At 45.1% G+C, this 16,621-nt stretch overlaps 1 protein-coding gene across 1 annotated transcript in view; it reads left to right on the plus strand.

Annotated features, from left to right (window-relative positions):
• LOC142189903 (uncharacterized) overlaps positions 1-16,621 on the plus strand; it is a 490,808-nt gene that overhangs the window by 144,601 nt on the left and 329,586 nt on the right. Inside the window, exon 6 of the mRNA XM_075262259.1 lies at positions 2,160-2,280. Coding sequence (XP_075118360.1) covers positions 2,160-2,280 — 121 coding nt within the window. The remainder of the gene's footprint in view (positions 1-2,159; positions 2,281-16,621) is intronic.

A 16,621-nucleotide genomic window follows, 5' to 3' on the forward strand; every position in this document is an offset into this window, starting at 1 on the left:
GGAGGGGGAGGGAGTGATGTAGTTACATGGGACTGTATGGGGGGAGGGAGTGATGTAGTTACGTGGGACTGTATGTGAGGAGGGGGAGGGAGTGATGTAGTTACGTGGGACTGTATGTGAGGAGGGGGGAGGGAGTGATGTAGTTACATGGGACTGTATGTGAGGAGGAGGAGGGAGTGATGTAGTTACATGGGACTGTATGTGAGGAGGAGGAGGGAGTGATGTAGTTACATGGGACTGTATGTGAGGAGGGGGGAGGGAGTGATGTAGTTACATGGGACTATATGTGAGGAGGGGGATGTGGGAAATAGCGAGGACTCGGACAGAGTCAGACCCGGAGTGTCAGGGGTCGCTGATAGGTGGGGGCTGTGTCTTATATTCGGGCTCCATATTGACCTATTTTAGGTAAGGGGTTCTCTGGAGAGACTTTCAGCTCCTAATTCCCCAACTTCTATTTCAGATGAACCAGGGGATTCTGAGCTGTCCCAACCCCCTCCCCCCTCGTGTTCTCTCCTAGTTACCTGTACTAGGGGGCTGATGTCACGTAACCATAGGAGAGGAGGGTGGAGAGGGGATTCGGGGGTCGGGTGCTGGGGGGGTGTTAACGGTAATATTACAATAAATACAATGCAGTAATATTTTGTGCAGTAATACTTACTGGCAACGTCTTCCCATATTTCCCGCCTTTTCCCTTTGGACCGCCATGACCACTTCTTCCAGCTGTGACTTGACTATAAAGTTTGCAATACAGACATCTACAACTCCTCACTTCTCTATGCACCCAACCCCTATATATATATATTATGTCCCTCAGCGGCCACTGCAGCCTATATTGTGCTGTGGGGCATAATAGAGGTTACAGTGGCCACAGTGGACCCTTCAAGCTCTATTATGCCCCACAGTTGCACATGAACTATTATTACACTCGGGTGTCTTTTTATACCCCCAAGTATAATAATCGGAGCCCCAAGGGAGGTGAGGGAACATAATAAACAGTTTTACTCACCTCTCTGGGATCTGATATTAATCCTATCAGGCTTCGGGCCTGTATAATAATGTCCCAGACATCATGTGATCTGAGATATTAACATATAGGCCCTAAGCCTGTGCTAGCAGTACCATACAGGCTGTTACTACTAGCACAGGCTTCGTGCTTGTATGGTACTGCTAGCACAGGCTTTGGGCCTATATGGTAATGATATGGTATGGTATGATACTCTAGCAGGTAACAGCCTATTATAAAACAAAAAAAAAGGTATGTCACTCACCAACCTCGCCGCTCCTCCCACTGCCGCCGCCTCTTCAACCAGCAATAAGACATCAACACTTGTCAAATCCCCCCGAGCACCACTGACCCCTTTATATCCTTTCTACATTACTGTAATGACATTAGTTGTAGCGGTGATTCCAGTCTGTACATCATATAACCAGTGACCAACTATTCACCTCATGTCCAATGTCTACAAAGAGACCAAACATCATCTACACCCAAATATCTCATCACTATCACATTGTTATCTCCAGTTATTGTATTTTATTTCCATTGTCTCATCTTCTCTCCATTCAGGTTCCTACAATATAGAATCCTCTCAGTATCTTCTATAGAAGAGAATATTCCTGATTGTCCCATCAAGGATGGAAAGAGACGGGAACAAGATGGCGGAAAGTCTATTAAATCTCACCCTAGAGATCATCTACCAGCTTACTGGAGAGGTGAGAGATTCTGATGATGTCATCATTACATCATTCTTATCTATAGTAATAACAGATGATAGGACTGGAGAGGTGATGGACTCTGGACATGTATGTAGTGAGATTTATTATTGTGTCTCCTCATAACCAGGATTACACAGTAGTGAAGAAGACCTCTAGTGGGCACTGTCAAACCCTTGTATTTGATGGATGGAGAGGAACCCTGAGCCCAATCTGGGGGCCTCCATCTCACCCCCTGATACAGGAGGAGATCAATGGACAGAAGATCCTAGAACTCACCAACAATGGGCGGTGTCATTGAGCCGCCATCTAATATGTTTCTCCGGCTTCTCACAGACCTGCAGCTACTGTCAGGACATCTTTCATCTTCATGTGGATTAATGATCTAGAACATTCTCTGTGACTTCCCCATTTGTCCGGTGAATTTTACATTATTTGTTTCCCAGATTTTCCATCAAGATAAAGATGTGAGCGACATAAATGCTATATCTATGAGAATACAGGAAGATCCCTATGTGAGTGGTGATGAGGAGTGTGAGGAGGACATTCCTACAGGGAACCGCCCAGGTGAGGAGTCACCACTATATAAAGCACAGAAGGGTCACTGATTCTAGTCAGACATTGTTTAGACTATTTGTTGTTCCCCGATTCAGGTAAAATACTAATAATACATGAATATAAATGTGATACCGCTATAGGGGGGAATAAATGTAGTATAGAATATAATGGAAGGACCTGACATCGATGTGAACGAGGCGAATTTCCTCATCCCCGGCTGTCAGTCCTCGTGAAGGGAAAGAATTTACCAGAATTATATAGCAGATTATTTCAGCTACTGGTAATAATAATCCTCCTGCTCGATCTTCAGGCAGATTCCACCTCAGAGCTCTATGGAAATAAATGGGAGGTGGAAAATCCCGCCTGGCCAGTAAGGAATCTGATGGAGATTCGGGGGCTGATTTGGAAAAATTCTTCTTCTGAATTCACTGTGTAAGCCTCACCTTAGACCCCAATCACATTAAGGAGTCTGGACTAGAAAATCTGGTCTGTACATCAGTCACATTTCCCAGCCTGAACTCTGTCCACACACCAGGACTCCCCGTATCTTAGTGATCTATGACGCTAGGAGTCCCGGCTTCCTTGTGACTCCTCAGACGCATACTACATACTGTATGGGACAGCAGATCTGCGGGGACTTTGGGCTGGGAATCTGTTGTGTGTATGAGGTGTAATACAGTAAGATTTATGGCATCCTACAGTATTATTCCACATAAGTGGCCATATTTAAGCAGCCATGGATTGTGTTCACCTCTACAGTGACCTAGAGCAGTGGTGGCGTCTCCTGCCCCGCTTCATTACTATTTACTATCAATGACCGCCAGCTCGGCACAGAGAATACTAATGAAGTAGGTCGTGTTGCCATAGTTTGCTGCCTGTCTACTACATAACACGGTCTGAAGCGTCTCAGGCAGCGACAGCTCAGTGGGGAATATACTTGTAAGATTATGTTATTCAAATACAGTCCTATGAAAAAGTTTGGGCACCCCTATTAATCTTAATCATTTTTAGTTCTAAATATTTTTGTGTTTGCAGCAGCCATTTCAGTTTGATATATCTAATAACTGATGGACACAGTAATATTTCAGGATTGAAATGAGGTTTATTGTACTAACAGAAAACGTGCAATATGCATTAAACCAAAATTTGACTGGTGCTAAAGTATGGGCACCTCAACAGAAAAGTGACATTAATATTTAGTAGATCCTCCTTTTGCAAAGATAACAGCCTCTAGTCGCTTCATGTAGCTTTTAATCAGTTCCTGGATCCTGGATAAAGGTATTTTGGACAAACAATTCAAGTTCAGTTAAGTTAGATGGTCGCCGAGCATGGACAGCCCGCTTCAAATCATCCCACAGATGTTCAATGATATTCAGGTCTGGGGACTGGGATGGCCATTCCAGAACATTGTAATTGTTCCTCTGCATGAATGCCTGAGGATTTGGAGCAGTGTTTTGGATCATTGTCTTGCTGAAATATCCATCCCCGGCGTAACTTCAACTTCGTCACTGATTCTTGAACATTATTCTCAAGAATCTGCTGATACTGAGTGGAATCCATGCGACCCTCAACTTTAACAAGATTCCCGGTGCCGGCATTGGCCACACAGCCCCAAAGCATGATGGAACCTCCACCAAATTTTACAGTGGGTAGCAAGTGTTTTTCTTGGAATGCTGTTTCTTTTTGGACGCCATGCATAACGCCTTTTTTTATAACCAAACAACTCAATCTTTGTTTCCAAAATGAAGTTAGCTTCTCCAAATGTGCTTTTGCATACCTCAGGCAACTCTATTTGTGGCGTACGTGCAGAAACGGCTTCTTTCTCATCACTCTCCCATACAGCTTCTCCTTGTGCAAAGTGCGCTGTATTGTTGACCGATGCACAGTGACACCATCTGCAGCAAGATGATGCTGCAGCTCTTTGGAGGTGGTCTGTGGATTGTCCTTGACTGTTCTCACCATTCTTCTTCTCTGCCTTTCTGATATTTTTCTTGGCCTGCCACTTCTGGGCTTAACAAGAACTGTCCCTGTGGTCTTCCATTTCCTTACTATGTTCCTCACAGTGGAAACTGACAGGTTAAATCTCTGAGACAACGTTTTGTATCCTTCCCCTGAACAACTATGTTGAACAATCTTTGTTTTCAGATCATTTGAGAGCGGGCTGTCCATGTTCGGCGACCATCTAACTTAACTGAACTTGAATTGTTTTGTAGAGAGAAATGGTCCAAAATACCTTCATCCAGGATCCAGGAACTGATTAAAAGCTACAGGAAGCAACTAGAGGCTGTTATCTTTGCAAAAGGAGGATCTACTAAATATTAATGTCACTTTTCTGTTGAGGTGCCCATATTTTTGCACCGGTCAAATTTTGGTTTAATGCATATTGCGCATTTTCTGTTAGTACAATAAACCTCATTTCAATCCTGAAATATTACTGTGTCCATCAGTTATTAGATATATCAAACTGAAATGGCTGTTGCAAACACCAAAATATTTAGAACTAAAAATGATTAAGATTAATAGGGGTGCCCAAACTTTTTCATAGGACTGTAAAAGTAACATCAGTTTTCTTCTTGTCAGATGACTGTACCAGGAGCTCAGAGGGGCATCTGATATCTACAGATTATAAAGCAAAGGATCAGGGTATCACACAAGATCCATATGAAGAACATGACATTACCTTAGATGTTCCATCAGCCCAGAGAATTCACAAAGAAAAGAAGCCATATTCATGCCCAGAATGTGGGAAATGTTTTACCCGGAAATCATATCTTGTAGCACATCAAAGAATTCACACAGGAGAGAAGCCATATTCATGCCCAGAATGTGGGAAATGTTTTACTCAGAAATCACATCTTATTGAACATCAAAAAACTCACACGGGAGAGAAGCCATATTCATGCTCAGAATGTGTGAAATGTTTTATTCGCAAATCAACTCTTGTTGCACATCAAAGAACTCACACAGGAGAGGAGCCATATTCATGCCCAGAATGTGGGAAATGTTATACTGAGAAATCACGTCTTGTTAAACATCAAAAAACTCACACAGGAGAGAAGCCATATTCATGCCCAGAATGTGTGAAATGTTTTAGTGAGAAATCACGTCTTGTTGAACATCAAAAAACCCACACTGGGGAGAAGCCATATTCTTGCTCAGAATGTGGGAAATGTTTTACTCAGAAATCAAGTCTTGTTACACATCAGAAAATTCACACAGGGGAGAAGTCATATTCTTGCTCAGAATGTGGGAAATGTTTTATTCGCAAATTAAGTCTTTTTCACCATCAAAAATCTCACACAGGAGAGAAGTCATATTTATGCTCAGAATGTGGGAAATATTTTTCTCGCAAATCATGTCTTGTTTTACATCAGAGAATTCACACAGGAGAGAAGCCATATTCATGCCCAGAATGTGGGAAGTGTTTTACCACAAAATCACAGCTTGTTAAACATCTGAGAATTCACACATAATCATTGATTCTGTTTTGTATCTCTGGCAGTTGTAAATCTGATTGGAGGCCCTGAAGACTAGAGATTTCGGTAGTAGTCTCGTAAAGATTAAGCTATAGTGTCAGGATGGGACAGGGACTTCCCTGTGTCCTTTTTGGAACCTTTTACTACATTTGTGTACTTAATGTTTCGTGTCTACACGGCCTTTCACTTTGCATCTGGCTCCAGTAAGTCCTCCAGTGTTTGTGACTCCCTGTTATGTTTATGGGAGGATTCAGGTGTTTGTATCTGAGTAAGATGTCACCTTGTTGAATGAAACTCCCCGATGACACTCTTTAATGCTTTCCATTGTATTGGGAGAGGGGTCCTGTCATGTACGTGGTGATGATGATAAAAGTCTGTAATGGCTTGTGATATCACTGCTGTACATGCTGGGTTGTTTTGAAGGTTAAGAGTCCAATTCCTCACCTCTAGACTGATCAGGGATCGTCAAGGAAAGATGGAGCTTGGTGAGACCACTCGGAAGAATGTATTTTAATATGAGGGTCCCATGTGAGCAAATGGTGATTGATAAGGAAGTAGTCTAATCCACTGTGAGTGTTGTGGAGTTGTGAAAAATAGGTGTATTTTGCGGTTTTGGAAATTGCAGAATGTCATGTATATCTTTGGAGACATCAAGAGTTTTCCCTATAGGTATAATGGAAGCAGCAATGCATTACTGCCGCAGTTCTTCCCGTAACACTTTTTTTACTACAGCCTACTACATGGGTCCTTAGCTTAAACCAGTTTCCTGGACTGGGGACATTTCTGATATTGGTGACTTGTCCTCATTATCACATCAGTGGGGTCCGACACCCAGATCCCGCACAGATCAGTTGTTCTAGGCAGCCTCTGGTGCTGATGCATCTTCATCCCCAACGTAAACCCTTCCGTACTACAGTCATGGCCAAAAGTTTTGAGAATGATACAAATATTAATTTTTACAAAGTCTACTGCTTCAGTTTTCCTAATGGCAATTTGCATATACTCCAGAATGTTATAAACAGTGATCAGCTTAACAGCAATTACTTGCAAAGTCAATATTTGCCTAGAAAATGAACTTTATCCCCCAAAACACATTTCAACATCATTGCAGCCCTGCCTTAAACGGACCAGCTAACATCGTTTCAGTGATTGCTCCATTAACACAGGTGTGGGTGTTGATGAGGACAGGGCTGGAAATCAATCTGTCATGATTAAGTAAGAATGACACCACTGGACACTTTAAAAGGAGGCTGGTGCTTGGCATCATTGTTTCTCTTCTGTTAACCATGGTTATCTCTAAAGAAACACATGCAGTCATCATTGCACTGCACAAAAATGGCCTAACAGGGAAGAGTATCGCAGCTAGAAAGATTGCACCTCAGTCAACAATCTATCGCATCATCAAGAACTTCAAGGAGAGAGGTTCCATTGTTGGCAAAAAGGCTCCAGGGCGCCCAAGAAAGACCAGCAAGCACCAGGACCATCTCTTAAAAGTGTTTCAGCTGCGGGATAGGGCTACCAGCAGTGCAGAGCTTGCTCAGGAATGGCAGCAGGCAGGTGTGAGTGCATCTGCACGCACTGTGAGGCGGAGACTCTTGGAGCAAGGCCTGGTCTCGAGAGCAGCAAAGAAGCCACTTCGCTCCAGAAAAAAACATCAGGGACAGATATTCTGCAAAAGGTACAGGAAGTGGACTGCTGAGGACTGGGGTAAAGTCATTTTCTCTGATGAATCCCCTTTTCGATTGTTTGGGACAACTGGAAAACAGCTTATTGGGAGAAGACGAGGTGAGCGCTACCACCAGTCTTGTCTCATGCCAACTGTAAAGCATCCTGAAACCATTCATGTGTGGGGTTGCTTCTCAGCCAAGGGAATCGCCGCTCTCACAGTCTTGCCTAAAAACACAGCCATGAATAAAGAATGGTACCAGAATGTCCTCCAAGATCAACTTCTCCCAACCGTCCAAGAGCAGTTTGGCGATCAACAATGCCTTTTCCAGCATGATGGAGCACCTTGCCATAAAGCAAAGGTGATAACTAAATGGCTCAGGGAACAAAACAGAGAGATTTTGGGTCCATGGCCTGGAAACTCCCCAGATCTTAATCTTATTGAGAACTTGTGGTCAATCATCAAGAGACAGGTGGACAAACAAAAACCTACAAATTCTGACAAAATGCAAGCATTGATTCTGCAAGAATGGACTGCTATCAGTCAGGATTTGGTCCAGAAGTTGATTGAGAGCATGCCAGGGAGAATTGCAGAGGTCCTGAAGAAGAAGGGTCAACACTACAAATATTGACTTGCTGTATTAACTCATTCTAACTGTCAGTATAAGCTTTTATTACTCAGAATATGATTGCAATTCTATTTCTGTATGTGATAAAAACATCTGACAAACATAAATACCAGAGGGCAGCAAATCATGTGAAAATATAATATTTGTGTCATTCTCAAAACTTTTGGCCATGACTGTACGTGTCTGACACTCCCCTCCCTGTCCTTACGGGAACTGCATGGGCTGCCCACGTGCTCAGCCAGCTATCGGCCTATTTCCCTGATTAATGTCGATGTTAAGTTGTTCGTCAAACTGCTTGCTGACAGTCTTTCTCCCTTCATGCCGGCTCTGGTCCACACTGACCAGGTTGGCTTTATTCGCGGCTGCGAAGCACGTGATAACGTTTGAAAGACAGTTCTGGCTATCTCTTCAGCTCGTGCTTTGGGCACCCCCATGTGTCTTCTCTTAGTGGACGCCGAAAAGGCGTTCGATCGAGTACACTGGGGCTTTCTTCAAGAGACCTTACGCCAGGTTGGAATAGGTTCTTTCTTCCTTGATAAAGTTTTCTCCCTTTATGGCGACGTCTCGGCGCGGGTGAGGGCCAATGGGGTTCTGTCTGGTGCCGTTCCGCAGCCCTGATGGGTGCGGAACGGCACCCGTCAAGGCTGTCCCTTGTTGCCCCTGCTATATGCTCTAGTTATGGAGCATCTGGCGGTGGTGATTCGGTGGTGCCCGGACATGCATGGTCTCCAGATGGGCTCATATAGTCAAATTGGCTTTGTACGCAGATGACCTCCTTCTATATATTACTCAGCCACAGGTGCCCTTCCCTGCTGTTTTGCGTGAGTTCTCGCGCTTTGGCCTTCTTAGTAATTTCAAGGAGAACCTTTCCAAGAGCAAGGCCCTTAATGCCCGTGGAGGCTGCCCAGCTGGCGCACGAGTTTCCTTTCTGTTAGCAGGCAGCTTCCTTTAGGTATCTTGGTATCCACATTCCCCCTGACCCCTCTCACTTGTTTCGACTTAACTACCTCCCGCTCCTCGAGAAAGTTACTTCTGAGTTGCGGGCGTATGGTGCTTGAGTTCTTTCTTGGTTTGGCTTCATCCACGTCCTCAAGATGGACATGCTCCCGCGGTTCCTGTATTTGTTTCAGACCCTTCCCATTCCTCTTCCACATACTTTCCTCGCCCGGCTTTGATCCTTGTTTGGGAACTTTGCTTGGGGTAGGGCGCGAAGCAGACTCAGCCACCGTACGCTCACTCATCGTGTTCATCACGGGGGGGTGGGCTTCCTGGATGTCCACTTGTATTACCGTTCGGCGGTGCTGCTCAGACTTTTAGACTGGCGTTATCGGAGCGGCGATAAACAATGGGTTGCCATCGAGTCCGATGTTATCTCGCCTTCGCTCCACTTGCTTCCGTGGATCCTGCCCCACTTTCACCCTCAATCCTCGGGACATTCGGTTCTGTCCCTTCACTTTCTTAGGACCTGGGATTTGGTGCGTTCCAATGGAAGACTGGCTCGTGTACCGGACCTTTGTCGCCTCTTTTTGATAACCCTATGTTCCCCCCGGGCTGCTCAGTGGATAGATTCCTTTGTTGGCGTAGGGGTGACGACGTCCTTCTCCGTCAGGTTGCCGGGGACCCTCCTCTTCCCCCGTTTGCTCATCTCTGCTCATCCCACCCAGACCTACGCCTTTCTTGGTTGGAATATGGCCAGTTGACTTCCTTCCTTAGGAAGTATTCACTTCTGCCCCTTCTTTCTTCTCCCCTGTCCACCCTGGAGTCCACTCTCTTGTGTCCAGACCCTACCCCGTGCGCTCTTTCCTTGTTATATGATGTCCTCCTCGAGGATGCAACTCCTGGGCTTCCTCCTTATGTGGGGTCCTGGAACTCTGAACTCGCCTCTAATCTGTCGTCTTCTGATTGGAATACATCCTTCACACTGACCCATAAAATGGCCCTGCCCTTTACTGCGCAGGAGAGAAATTTTAAAATTCTAACCCGTTGATACAGGTGTCTAGACCTTCTTCACAGGATCTATCCGGCTGTTTCTGATCGGTGTTGGCACTGTGGTACCGAGAAGGGCACTATGCTTCATATCTGGTGGGACTGTGACGTCATTAGACCCTTCTGGGACGCGGTCTTTTCCCTGTATTATAAAGTGTGTGATTGTCCTGTTGTTTCATCTTCTCAGGTGGCTCTCCTCTCGGTTCTTCCTAGTAAGATTTCTGCGATTAAAAAGGACCTCTTGCGGCACTTTCTTACGGCCGCCAGGACTGTCATCCCTAGGCATTGGCGCAGTACTACTTCGCCCTCTGTGCTGCAGGAGCTTCTCCATATTAGGAGGATGGAGGCCCTGGTTGCGGAGGACTCTCCCGACTCCTCCAGATTTGACAGTACTTGGCAGCCCTGGGTTGTGTTTCAAGACTCTTCCGCTTTTTCTACCTCTTTCCTTTAACTTCATCTGCCCTGGCCTTTCCCTACCTTTCACTGTCTTTCCCTCTGGTGTTCCCTGTCTTTGTCTCTTTGTCTGTGTCGTTATGTCGTCGTCCCCCCCCCCCCACCTATTCTTCCTTTTGTCGTCTTACGTGTTGTATTGTTCTTGAGTTTCATCCAGATGATTTATGATAAGCCATGCCTGGCCGATCGGGGGGTCCCCGATTGGCGTCTGTAATTGTGAGGCCTGTGACCCTCCCTTTATCTTTTGTTTGGTTTCCTTCCTTGTTCCCCCCCCCCCATCCTTTTATTCAAAAACCCTTCAATAAACTTTGATTAAACCTAAAAAAACCTAATTCTGGGTGGATCTTTACAGATCTGACCGGATGCTTATCAATAAGTATCTGTATTCTCTGTCTTTTTAATACCGGTGATAACAGACTATACAATCTATTGGGTAAGAACTACTTCCTACGCTAACAAATGTTCCTGTATTCTGACCACTATAAAATAAACTGATTCTGGGCGGAACTTCGCAGAGCTCTGTCCGGACACACAGAAGTATAACTCGTGTATCTGTAATGTCTGACTATGCAATCTACCTGGTCGGTCCTGGGGTAAGATAACTGACAACTCTTACAACTTTCTTTGAGTTTTCATATTTTATTACAACAATCAGACTCCATTCATGATAAGGAGCCGCATTGTAACGTCACTAAATCATAGAGCTCGAGTACATAACCGATAAGCAACACCTCTGTCAGAGAACGCCCGTCATCAGCATTTTTTTTTTCTAGATAACAAGTTTGGTGTAATAGAAACATATTGACTTGGACATCCCTGTCCTTAAGGTTTGTTCATAGAACACTTTAGCTTTCACCCTTCCCCTGAGTTACGTCCTAGGGTTAGAGGAACCACTAACTGCCTTGACTACCTAACCTCCCGCCTCTCTTCTCCCTCCTCTTCCTTTCCCTCAACTCCCTCCCCTCTTTCTGATGCCCTATTCGTTTTTTCTCTTCTCTTTTACAGGTATTATCTTCCCGCATAAGAATGGCCAGACTTCAGTTGTGCTCCTTGAACAGCACAGGCTTCAACGTGCCGCAGAAGAGGACCCAGATATTCTACCACATTCCCAAGCTAAAGGTTGACATCCTACTACTACAGGAAACCTACTTTAAAAAGTCCATGTTTCCGCGATCGTAAACAGATATTTCCCTCGCTGGGTCCACAGCTCCAACCCTGACAGTAAATCAAAGGGAGTTAGTGTTGGCTTACCTAAACCCCTCCAAGCCATGGACATGTCCCAGTGCTCTGATGCACAGGGTAGATACTTAATAATAAAAATACCTATCCATATTAAAATATTCACAATCCCTAATGTAAAGACCTGAGAAGACACAGACTTCAAGACTCAACTTTAGCAGGGCAGACTTCAAGAGCCTGAAGGCAAGGGTTAGCAGAATTCCATGGTGCAAAATTCTTAAGCACAAAAATGCACATGAAGGGTGGGAAATCTTCCGTAGGGAAATCATTAAAGCACAGGAACTAACAATACCTAGAAGGAAGAAAAATGGGAAGCACCTAAAAATATCAGGATGGATGACCAAAAAATTACATAACCTGCTAAAAAGAAAAAAGGAAACATACAAAAAGTGGAAGATGGGAACTATACCTAAGGAAGAGTACACAGCAGTCTGCAGACTCTGCAAGACAAGCATCAAAGGAGCTAAGGCTGAACACGAATTGAAGCTTGCAAAAGAGGCAAAGAGTAAGGTAAAAGGATTTTGGGGATATGTTAAAAGCAAAAGAAAAGTGAAGGAGACCATTGGAGTCCTGAAGAATGACAAAGGAGAAACAGTTAACATGGTGGAACAGCAGGTGGAGCTACTAAATTCATATTTTGTATCCGTCTTGTCCCAAGAAACTAATGGAAATATCGACATTAATGGTGATGGAGATGAGGGGAAGGAGGACTCCAAGCTGACTATAAGTGAACGTCTGGTAAGAGAGCACTTAGCCAAGTTACAGGAAACCAAGTCCCCAGGACCAGATGATTTACACCCTAGAGTCCTGAAAGAGATAGCCGAGGAAATAACAGAACCCCTTGCTATAATCTTCAGTAAGTCATGGGAAACAGGAGTGGTCCCTTTAGATTGGAAAAGGGCAAATGTTGTCCCCATCTACAAAAAGGGGAAAAGGGACGATCCAGGAAATTACAGGCCGGTAAGTCTGACCTCGATAGCAGGAAAAATCTTTGAGCAAATTGTCAAGGAACATTTACTTCGGTACCTGGATGGGAAGGCATTAATTAACCAGAGCCAGCACGGCTTGATGACCAATAAATCTTGTCAGACTAACCTCATTTCCTTCTACAACAAAATCACTGAATGGTTGGACCAAGGGAATGCCGTGGACATAGTATATCTTGACTTCAGTAAGGCATTTGATAAAGTATCACATAACCTTCTTATTAAAAAAATGATTAAGTATGGCTTTGACAAAAAATCAGTTAGGTGGATTCACAACTGGCTTAATGATCGGGCACAACGAGTAATACTAAATGGCTACACATCGAACTGGAAGAAAGTCAAAAGCGGGGTGCCGCAGGGCTCTGTTCTGGGCCCAGTACTTTTTAATATCTTTATAAATGATCTGGACGATGGAATTATTGGGGAACTCATAAAATTTGCAGATGATACGAAGATAGGAGGAATAGCCAACACTAGAGAGGAGAGAGAGTGTATTCAAAAGGACTTAGACACACTGGAACAATGGGCTGAGGCCAACAAAATGGTATTTAACAGGGACAAATGCAAAGTTCTACATCTGGGTAACAGAAATGTAAAAAACATATATAGTATGGGAGGAATAGAACTAAGTGATAGCATAGGGGAAAAGGACTTGGGCATAATAGTAGATCACAAATTCAACATGAGCCAACAGTGCGGTGCTGCTGCAAAAAAGGCTAATAAAATTCTGGGATGTATTAAGACAAGCATTGAATCTAAATCGAGAGGTCATTATTCCGCTGTACTCTTCCCTGGTCAGACCACACCTGGAATACTGTGTATAGTTCTGGGCGCCTCAATTCAAGAAAGACATCGATAGATTGGAGCAAGTCCAGAGAAGAGCAACCAAAATGGTGGAAGGTCTGCAAACCATGTCCTATGAGGAGCGGCTAAAAGAACTGGGATTGTTTAGTTTGCAGAAGAGAAGGCTGAGGGGAGATTTAATAGCAGTCTACAAATATCTGAAAGGTAGTCACAGTGCAGAGGGATCTCCCCTATTCTCATTAGCACAAGGAAGTACAAGAAGCAATGGGATGAAACTAAAGGGAAAGAGATACAGATTAGACATTAGGAAAAACTTTCTGACAGTGAGGGTAGTGAGAGAGTGGAATAGGCTGCCACGGGAGGTGGTGGGCGCTCCATCAATGGAAATCTGCAAGCGGAATCTGGATAAACATATAGCTGGGATGATTTAGGAAAACCTGCACTCGCAGGGGGTTGGACCCGATGGCCCTTGAGGTCCCTTCCAACTCTACCATAAGAAAGAAGAATTCTCCCCAAACTCCTTTCTCTGTGCCTTAGCTAAGTTTGCTGAAAGGTTAATGATCATGGCAAGAAGGCTGCACACTATAATGTAATGGATTCCTCGTCGGTCTGATGGACCCTCCATCCCCAGGGGAGAGACTAAACCAATTTTTCAGAAGTCCACAACACACACAGTAGATTAGACTACTTCCTTATCAATCACCATTTGCTCGCATGGGACCCTCGTACTAACATAGATCCTTCAGAGTGGTCTGACCAAGCTTCATCTTTACTTTATGATCCCTGATCAGTCTAGAGGTGAGGAATTGGACTCTTATCCTCAACCTTCAAAAGCCATTACAGACTTTTATCATCATCACGTACATGACAAGACCCTTCTCCTGATACAATGGGAAGCATTAAAGAGTGTCAGCGGGGGTTTTCATTCAAAAAGGTCATGTCCGCGCTCTATCTGAAACTAAATCTCTCTAAGACTGAACTATTACTACTACTACTACTAATACATTTTATTTATATAGCGCCAACATATTCCACAGCACTGTACGATTTGTAGGGTTCAGATACAGACAGATACATAACAAAGAACGTCATTTCACACAATGGGACTGAGGGCCCTGCTCGCAAGAGCTTACAATCTATGAGGTAGAGGGGGTGACACAAGAGGTAGCAGGGGCGGCATTGCTTATACAGTATTCAGACAATTTTGTAATAGAGGTTACAGTCATTACACAAACAAAACTTTATGAGCCGTCACGAGTGGTGTCCTTTAACATGTGGATGGAGCTTGGACAAAAAGTTAGGCTGAAAAGGCATCGTATCATGTGGGGAAATGTGGGAGCGGGGACAGAGGAAGGTTAAAATTTGGGGATTCTAATTATAGTGCGGAAGGGTTTATGTTAGAAATTGTGATAGGCCTCCTACTACTACTATTGTTTCCACCATCTAACAGATCTGTCCCTGATATATCCATTGCAGTCTCAGGCCTTGCTATAACTCCAAGGCAGCAGACCCGCTGCCTCGGGGTCATGTTTGACGTCAGGGCTGTCCCTTGTTGCACCTGCTATATGCTCTAGTTATGGAGCATCAGGCGGTGGCGATTCGGCGGTGCCCGGACATGCATGGTCTCCAGATGGGCTCATATAGTCAAATCGACTTTGTACGCAGATGACCTCCTTCTATATATTACTCAGCCACAGGTGCCCTTCCCTGCTGTTTTGCGCGAGTTCTCGCGCTTTGGCCTTCTTAGTAATTTCAAGGAGAACCTTTCCAAGAGCAAGGCCCTTAATGCCCGTGGAGGCTGCCCAGCTGGCGCGCGAGTTTCCTTTCTGTTAGCAGGCAGCTTTCTTTAGGTATCTCGGTATCCACATTCCCCCTGACCCCTCTCACTTGTTTCGACTTAACTACCTCCCGCTCCTCGAGAAAGTTACTTCTGAGTTGCGGGCGTATGGTGCTTGAGTTCTTTCTTGGTTTGACCGCATCCACATCCTCAAGATGGACGTGCTCCCATGGTTCCTGTATTTGTTTTAGACCCTTCCCATTCCTCTTCCACGTACTTTCCTCACCCGGCTTTGATCCTTGTTTGGGAACTTTGCTTGGGGTGGGGCGCGGAGCAGACTCAGCCACCGTACGCTCACTCATCGTGTTCATCACGGGGGGGTGGGCTTCCCGGATGTCCACTTGTATTAGCGTTCGGCGGTGCTGCTCAGACTTTTCGACTGGCGTTATCGGAGCGGCGATAAACAATGGGTTGCCATCGAGTCCGATGTTATCTCGCCTTCGCTCCACTTGCTTCCGTGGATCCTGCCCCACTTTCGCCCTCAATCCTCGGGACATTCGGTTCTGTCCCTTCACTTTCTTAGGACCTGGGATCTGGTGTGTTCCAATGGGAGACTGGCTCGTGTACCAGACCTTTGTCGCCTCTTTTTGATAACCCTATGTTCCCCCCGGGCTGCTCAGTGGATAGATTCCTTTGTTGGCGTAGGGGTGACGACGTCCTTCTCCGTCAGGTTGCCGGGGACCCTCCTCTTCCCCCGTTTGCTCATCTCTGCTCATCCCACTCGGACCTACGCCTTTCTTGGTTGGAATATGGCCAGTTGACTTCCTTCCTTAGGAAGTATTCACTTCTGCCCCTTCTTTCTTCTCCCCTGTCCACCCTGGAGTCCACTCTCTTGTGTCCAGACCCTACCCCGTGCGCTCTTTCCTTGTTATATGATGTCCTCCTCGAGGATGCAACTCCTGGGCTTCCTCCTTATGTGGGGTCCTGGAACTCTGAACTCGCCTCTAATCTGTCGTCTTCTGATTGGAATACATCCTTCACACTGACCCATAAAATGGCCCTGCCCTTTACTGCGCAGGAGAGAAATTTTAAAATTCTAACCCGTTGATACAGGTGTCTAGACCTTCTTCACAGGATCTATCCGGCTGTTTCTGATCGGTGTTGGCACTGTGGTACCGAGAAGGGCACTATGCTTCATATCTGGTGGGACTGTGACGTCATTAGACCCTTCTGGGACGCGGTCTTTTCCCTGTATTATAAAGTGTGTGATTGTCCTGTTGTTTCATCTTCTCAGGTGGCTCTCCTCTCGGTTCTTCCTAGTAAGATTTCTGCGAT

Source organism: Leptodactylus fuscus, chromosome 1 (assembly GCF_031893055.1).
Source record: "Leptodactylus fuscus isolate aLepFus1 chromosome 1, aLepFus1.hap2, whole genome shotgun sequence".
Lineage (NCBI taxonomy): Eukaryota > Metazoa > Chordata > Amphibia > Anura > Leptodactylidae > Leptodactylus > Leptodactylus fuscus.